The sequence below is a fragment of the Drosophila rhopaloa genome, unplaced genomic scaffold (assembly GCF_018152115.1).
Source record: "Drosophila rhopaloa isolate 14029-0021.01 unplaced genomic scaffold, ASM1815211v1 contig_155, whole genome shotgun sequence".
Taxonomy (NCBI): Eukaryota; Metazoa; Arthropoda; class Insecta; order Diptera; family Drosophilidae; genus Drosophila; species Drosophila rhopaloa.
Genome location: NW_025335034.1, coordinates 8331652 through 8339877, shown reverse-complemented (window position 1 = coordinate 8339877; position 8226 = coordinate 8331652). Strand labels below are relative to the sequence as shown.

Genomic DNA, 8226 nt, shown 5'->3' with positions numbered 1-8226 from the left:
ATATCAAAGCGGTCGATATATCAGTAGTTCTGAAGCAGTGTGGAGAATTCTTGCATTCCCCATACATGAAAGGTATCCGGCAATTGTACATTTGGCCGTGCATTTGGAAAATGGTCAACGGATATATTTTGATCCTAATAATCAAAATCAATTAGTTAACCAGTTAACCAACGCTTCAATAACGACACTGACTGGGTTTTTCGAACTTTGTAAAACGGATTCATTTGCAAGGACCCTTCTTTATGTTGAAGTACCTTCCTATTTCACGTGGAACAATAAAAAGTTCCAAAGGAGAAAGAGAGGTAATATTGTACCTGGTTTTCCTGGAATTAGAATGGATGATGTTTTAGGTCGAGTGTATACCATACACCCTAAAAATAGTGAATGCTATTACCTAAGACTACTTCTTCATGAAGTGCGGGGACCAACCTCATTCTTATTTCTTAAAACAGTTAATAACATTACGTATGCTACATTTCAATTGGCATGTAAGGCTTTGGGCTTACTAGAAGATGACACACACTGGGAATATACCCTAAAGGAAGCAGCTTTATGTAAATCGCCAATTCGATTACGTGATTTATTTGCGGTGATGTTAGTAAATTGTCAAATGGCTGATGCCGCACATCTTTGGGAAATGTATAAAGAAAGCTTTTCAGAAGACATTTTGTACGAGTTTTCTCTAATAGTGGCAGAAGTCAATCAAGATCTACTGGATAGAGTGTTTAATAAATGTCTTATTTTAATCGAAGATATAACACTGTCCATTGGAGGTACGTGTCTATTAGACTATGGTTTGCCCGAACCGATTAGAGTTAGTAGACCACTTCAAAATAGGGAATATTTAAACGAAATAAATTACAATATTAATGAATTCGAATTAAGTAAAGACGAAAATTCCCTTAACGATGAGCAAAGAATGGCTTTCAAAAAATATTACAAAGTGTTCAAAATGAAAACGGTGAAAATTTTTTTTTGGATGCCCCCGGTGGCACAGGCAAGACATTTTTATTGAATTTGTTGTTAGCAAAATTACGACATAATAATAATGTAGCATTGGCTGTTGCTTCTTCAGGTATAGCTGCTACGCTGTTAAATGGGGGACTCACAGCCCACTCTGTGTTTAAACTCCCATTGGATTTAATAAATGTAGAAACACCATGTTGCTCAATATCTAAACGGTGTAATATGGCATTGGTTTTTCAAGAATGTAGACTTATTGTTTGGGATGAATGCACAATGGCTCATAAGAGTGCTTTTGAAGCGTTGGATAGAATGTTGAAAGATATTCGTGGTAATGATTTTCTAATGGGAGGTATGACGGTTTTATTATCTGGAGATTTTCGTCAAACGCTTCCTGTAGTTCCTCGAGGAACAAGGGCAGATGAAATACAAGCCTGCTTAAAATCATCATTTCTTTGGCCTACTATTCAAAAATTGTGCCTAACAAAAAACATGCGTGTGCATTTAAAAGGCGATACAACTGCTGGAATTTTTGCACATACATTATTGAGAATTGGAGACGGTCTTTTTCCAACTGTCGAAGGAAAAATAATTATTCCTTCAGGTTTAGGAACTGTTGTAACTTCCCTTGAGGAGCTCACATCAAATATATTTCCGGAAATTTCAAAAATCTCAACCAAATCATTAGATTGGTTTTCGGAGAGAGCAATATTAACTGCTAGAAATGATAGAGCTGTGGTAATAAATAACATACTGTTAAAATCATTTGATGGTATTGAAGTTACGTATAAGTCTATTGATTCAGTCACTGAAGTTGATGAAGCAGTTCATTTTCCGGTTGAATTTCTCAACCAACAAAATCCACCTGGACTTCCCTTACACATTCTAAAGCTTAAGATTGGTGCACCAATTATGCTGTTGAGAAATTTAAGACCTCCAAAACTATGTAACGGTACAAGATTGCAACTAAAAGCTCTTCATAACAATTTAATCGAAGCTGTGGTTTTACTGGCTGTGCCAAAGGAGAAATTGTTTTTATACCACGAATACCCCTAATACCATCAAATCTACCGTTTCAGTTTAAAAGACTTCAGTTCCCTGTAAAAGTTTGCTTTGCAATAACGATAAATAAATCGCAAGGTCAGACCTTAAAACTAGCTGGACTAGATTTAAGGGACGATTGCTTCTCTCATGGTCAGTTTTATGTGGCCTGTTCAAGAGTTAGCTCCTCTGAGTCTTTAATTATTTTAGCGCCAGAAGGAAAATCAAAAAATATCGTTTATAGAGAAGTCTTGCAAAAATGTTAAACATTTCTAATTAAAATGCACTGTGGAATAGGCCTCATGGGGAAACCACAAAAAAAAAAAACGCGCCAAAACCTCTACCTCTATGGTGGTGTGGAAATGTGGAATGGTTTTAGTTTAAATAAAGAAGCAAATAAAAAAGTTAATCAAAAGTATAGTTTTAAGCGATATAGTTAGGAAATTGCTAATCTTAATTTCCGCAGGCGAAGCTGCGGGCTACCTTGCTAGTATATTATATATACTTTATAGGGTCGGAAATGTCTCCTTCACTGCGTTGCAAACTTTTGACTGAAAATATAATACCCTCTGCAAGGGTATAACAAGAAAGGAAAGCTAACTTCGGGCGGAGCCGAAGTTGATATACCCTTGCAGAATATTCTGTAAATTATAGTCTCCAAAATTATTCATATGATGCATTCTTAATACTCATAAAAATCCCAACATCCAAAATTTAAAAACACCAAAGTTATGGCATTTCCGATCAATCAGTTATATGGCGGCTATAGGATATAGTCTGCCGATCCTGGCCGTTCCGACTTATATACTGCGTGCAAAGGAAAGAAGGGTGTGTGCAAAGTTTCAGTTCGATATCTTTAAAACTGAGAGACTAGTTCGCGTAGAAACAGACAGACGGACGGACAGACGGACATGCTTATATGAACTCAGGAGGTAAATCCTGATCAAAAATATATATACTTTATAGGGTCGGAGTTGTCTCCTTCACTGCGTTGCACACTTTTGACCCTCTGCAAGGGTATAAAAATAAGACTTCATATATGTTTCGATATGCAAAATAAACATTACCCCACAACTATAAAAGCATTCAAATTATTTTAAAATTTTTTAATAAACAATATTTTCCTATAAATAAAATTTCTCTTAAAAATTAACCTTATATATTACAAATAAAAAATAAGCATTAAATTAATATAAATGTATATATTTATATTTAATTTAATTTAAGTGGTCTTATTAAATGTAAAATATTTCAATTTGGCCTGGCCCAATCTTACATTTGAAATCAAATTCAATCCCAACTGAAATAGGAACGTTTGTTCAGTGAAACTTCAATTTCGTTAAATTGAGTTTTAGAAACCAAAAGGCTCCATACAGGGAGGGCGGTAGTGCCAGATTGGCGCAATCGGCTGCTTATAGAGCAGTGCCTTGCTTACGGCTGGGAGCTTACTTTGCTTTCCCAAGATCCAATTTAATCCATAGGCGGAGGTCCTGTCCAACAAAAGTCGTAGGTGACGGTGTACAAATTGGGTTTTGATTATTGCGCCATGGATTGCTGGAGCATAACTTGAACTGTTTTTGTGATAGCGTAGAGATAGGTGGTATTCGTGTTAATGGCTATGTGCGCTGCTTTATCTGCACACATGATTAAGGTATCATCCGCGTAAGTTGAGAGCCTGCAGTCGCTGCGGCGAAGTGGGAACTTTCGCCCGAGAATGCCAGAACCCCCCGGTCCTATACTAATGGCAGTGGCGGATATAGGGTTGCTGGCGCCCGGGGCAAAGCGAAAAATTCCGCCCCCTCCCTATTTGCTGTACGAATAACATTAAGAGTATTTTAAGTGTAAATAGGTTATTAATTATTAAAATCTTATATGTTTGAGGAATTGTATTTCATATCGATTCTTTTGTCAGTTTCAACGGAAAAAAACATTATTATTTGTGTTTTTGCAAGACAAAAAATATTACTTTTAGAATATAGAATATAACTAATTTGAAATAGTAGAAATATATTTTTAGAACATCAAGAAATGGAAGGTTCAGTGAATAATATTTGATAAATAACATCGAAGCATAAGAACCTTGATTAAATGTTGCAATAGAAAAACACTGCCTTGATTGGAATGTATGTAAACAAACGCGCTCATAACCTAACACTTATACCGCTCGCTCTCTCTCTCTCTCTCTCTCTCTCTCTCTCTAAGCAAGAAAGTTTATTATGACGTTTCGAGCGTCCCTTTTCCTTTTGATCACATCATAAAACACTTACACTTGTATTCTATAGGGAGCGTTACATGCGCAGCGCCGCGGGAAAATATGAATTCTCGAAACATATATTGCTAGTCGGACTCGATTTAGCGCCTCTTAGATTTGGCGCCCGGGGCGCTTGCCCCTTTCCCCCCACCCCCCCCCTCTGCTGCCGCCAGACGGAAAACGGCCGGGGTCCTGGCACAAGCAGGGCGACCCTCCCAGCGCTCCCTCACCACTAGATCCACCTAGTAACAACGAAAAACCATCATTCGGGGCACCAGGCCCCGTCACGTCGCGCACACGTCATGAAATATAAGCATGAAAACAACGTCGGCGCGCACGACGCGAAATATAGGCACGAACCTAACGTCGGCGCACACGACGCAAAATACAAGGGAGAAGCTTCACGAAGCGTACAAAAGGACGAAGAGAAGGAGGAGCCAACCACCCCCATGGCTCGTCTGGCCCACCTGCAGGTGGACGAAGGAGATGAGCCTCGACCAAACACGTCTCGGTGGGCGCCTGGTTACAATGCCAGGAGTGCCAAACGTTCGCACCCGTTTGAGAAATGCCTCTAGGAGGCAGCACCCACATTTACAAAATGGCGTTTATTAAAATGGCGTTTATTACTTTTTTCCTCACTCATTCACCCGAAGTTGGGCTATGTGTGCGAGAAAGAGTCAACAGTATGTACGGAGAGACTGGCACTTACAGAGAGCGGAACTGCACACTCTTACTCTCTTCGTTTATATGTGCGAGAACGGATTTGATAAAAATCTTTTACATTTATTAAAATGGCGTATTTTACTTTTTCACTCACTCATTCACTCGAACAGGGGCTTAGAGTAAGAATCTATATAGAGGCATAGAGTATGCATAGAGTAAGAAACTATATAGAGGTTTCATTTGCTCTGCCCGGGCCTCTGCCAAAGCTCTGCTGAGAGCCATGTTCGAAGCTAACTTCTTCTAACTTCGGTTTCTCACCACGGGCAGAGCAAATGAAACCTCTATATAGTTTCTTACTCTATGGTGCCCATATCGCTGCCTCTTCGGCCTCAGCCTCGTCCAGCCGCTTTTGCCACTCCCTGGCTGCTGCGGCTGCCCGTGCCACCGCCCGCTGCGCGAACACTCGCCGCACCACCTCTGCCCGGGTTGCCAATATACGCACTGCCTCTTCCGGGCGGCCCGATGGCGCTGCGTCGCCCAACCGGATCCGCCCGAACCCGGCTGCGGCCCTCTTTATCCGGCGGAATGCCATCCGGGCCTTCGCCGCCCGACGTGGCTCGTCCTCCTCGTCCGAGGAGACCTCTGGACTCACCGTCTCCGTCCCGGTGTCCTCCTTGTTTTCCTCCTCCTCCTCCTCGGACGACGACAGGTCGATAGTCACCTCGGCCTCCTGCCCTGCCGGACGGACGCCGGCCTCCTCCTCCTCCTCCAGCTCTAGATCTGTGATCCGTTCCTCGTCCTCCCATTCGGGGTTCGGCGACGGGGACCGCGACACCAGGGGGACGCCAGCAGCTGGAGTGCGGAACCTGAGTCCCGCCTCCCTCTCGCCGCTGGCTGTTGCCCGGTGCTGCCTCCCCGCCCCTCTCCCCTTATGACTTGACTGTTGCTGCTGCTGCGTGCTGGCATCTTGGCGACCTGATTTAAAGAGGCCCGTCTTGTGGCGCTCGCGCGCTGACGAAACCTCGGTTGCCCATGTTTCCGGTTCCGTTATCCGCGGCGGCCTTTGGACTTTCCCTTGCTACGGGCTCCGACGGGTCCCCGCTTTGGTATGCGTGACCCGGTAACGGTATCCGCATCCTATGACCCTCCCTCTCCCGCTCTCGCGCTCCTAATGCATCTGTGTGAGTTCTATACTGTGTATCGTCCTCTTCCTCTCTTCGGATTCACAGTGCGCCCCCGCTAAGTCCGACTTCGATCCTTTGTTTTGGCCATCAATAAATTGTTTTTTTAACTGGCTAACGTGGGCGGTTTTTTTTGCCAGTCTTTTCGTGCCGCAAATTGCATATCACAGGCGAATTAAAATTTATTATCTTAAAAGGCCCGTCATATTTTGGTGCCAATTTCGCAGCGAATCCTTCTGCGGCCTTGGACAGATGATGTTCTTTAGCCCAGACAGTGTCACCGATGTTCGGTTTCCATGGGCGTCTACGCAGATTGTAGTGGCGTGCCTGACCCTGCGCTGCCTTTTCCATATTTCGCCTCACCAGCTCGAAGATTTCTTTCAGCTTCTGTGCGTTCTCGGCCGGAGTTTGCGTTTCCCTTCCTGTGCCGATTGTTCCTTCGTCGTACAGTGCGCTGGGTAACCTAGGCTCTCTCCCTTGCGTAATAAAAGCAGGCGAATATCCCGTGGATTCAGCCACGCTCGTATTCACGGCCAACTGCAGTTCCGGCCACTTTTCGTCCCAAGTCCTCTGGTCTGTCCCGGTGAACTGGGCGATCATAGTTTTCACCGTCCTGTTGGCTGTCTCCGTCGGGTTTTCCTGGGCGTGTATGGGGCCGTGAACTGGTGTCGGACGCCTAATTCACCCAGGAATTTTTTAAACGCCCTGCTGGTGAACTGAACGCCATTGTCTGTAATCAGTACCTTGGGCACGCCGTATCTTGCGAGGATCCGCTCGCGGATCGCCTTTTCCAGAGTTTCCGTCGTTGCCCTGCGCATTGGCACCATTTCGGTCCACTTGGAGAACCTATCTACCAGCACTAGTAGCATAGAATTCCCGTGTTTGGAGCGGGGCAGTGGTCCGACGAAATCTGCGCACACAGTGGCCCACGGCTCTTCCGGTACTTGGGTCAGCATTTTTCCTGCCGCCTGTAGTTGGCTTGGCTTATATCGTAGGCAGCTCTCTCAGTTTTGCACGTATTTCCTTATGTCGCGGTGCATTCCCGGCCAATGGTATCTTGCTGCGACTCTGGCAATTGTTTTCCGACTGCCCATGTGGCCAGCTGCCGGTGAGTTGTGGTTCTCCGACATTACCCGCCGCCTGGATCCTGTTGGCACGCACAGCTTCCATGATGTGACATCCTCGTTGCCTGCTCTGTGTGGTGTGTGGCGATATAGCTGGTCGGCTTCTGTCATGTAGTCTGGATATTTTTGGGGATTTTGGGAAATTTTGCTCCGCATATCCCTTATCCAGTTACACTCGCCGGTTTCCTTGTGCTGTTCCTGTGTTTTTACCCGGCGACACGTTTCTGGCAGTGGCTGTCGTGATAGTGCGTCTGCGACTATATTCAGCTGGCCCTTTCTGTACGCGATCTCGAAGTCATATTGCTGCAGTTCCAGCGCCCATCGTGCGATTCTTCCGGTTGGGCTCTCGATGCTATTCAACCACTTCAGTGCCATATGATCCGTGATCACTTTGAAGTGGTAGCCCTCCAAGTATGGCCTTAACTTGCGTATGGCCCACACAATTGCCAGGCATTCCTTCTCAGTCGCTGAGAAATTTCTCTCAGAACCATTTAGGGACCTACTGGAATACGAGATCACCCTCTCGCCTTGGTCGGAATTCTGTGTGAGAATAGCACCGAGCCCGTAATCGCTGGCGTCGGTCTGCAGCACAAATGTCTTTGTGAAATCTGGGCATGCTAAGATTGGGTCTGCTACTAGCATGGCCTTGACAGCTTTAAACGCCTGTTGATGGTCATCTGTCCATTCCCATTTTGTGCTTTTCCAGAGCAGGCTATTCAACGGATGCACCAACGTTGCAAAATCTGGCACAAAACGCCTGTACCACGACGCCACTCCCAAATATTGTCGTAACTCCTTAACGTTGGCCGGTGGTTTTATTAAGGCAATTGCCGACACCTTTTCTGGGTCTGTTCCGATGCCTTGGTCTGTTATGCGGTGCCCCAAGTATTGCAGTTCCTTTTTAAAAAATTTGCATTTTTCCGCATTTACTTTCAGGTTGGCACCCCGTAGTCTCCTAAACACTTCCTTCAGGTTTTCCATATGCTCTTCGAGCGTTCGTCCG

The 8226-nt window shown here is 44.6% G+C and overlaps 1 protein-coding gene across 1 annotated transcript; it reads right to left on the bottom strand.

The window, feature by feature from the left end:
• Window positions 1-5276: 5276 nt before the first annotated feature.
• On the bottom strand, window positions 5277-6054 carry LOC123037246. Its single transcript, XM_044457121.1, has 2 exons — window positions 5940-6054; window positions 5277-5893 (listed from the first exon to the last, which is right to left on the bottom strand). The coding sequence occupies exons 1-2, from the start codon at window positions 6052-6054 to the stop codon at window positions 5277-5279; spliced, it is 732 nt and encodes a 243-aa protein (XP_044313056.1).
• Window positions 6055-8226: the final 2172 nt, after the last annotated feature.

Coding starts and splice junctions, on each gene's coding strand:
- LOC123037246 (XM_044457121.1), bottom strand. CDS start 6,054: ATGCGGATACCGTTACCGGGTCACGCATACCAAAGCGGGGACCCGTCG. Junction 5,894..5,939: donor CGGAAACATGGGCAACCGAG/GTTTCGTCAGCG, acceptor TCTTTAAATCAG/GTCGCCAAGATGCCAGCACG.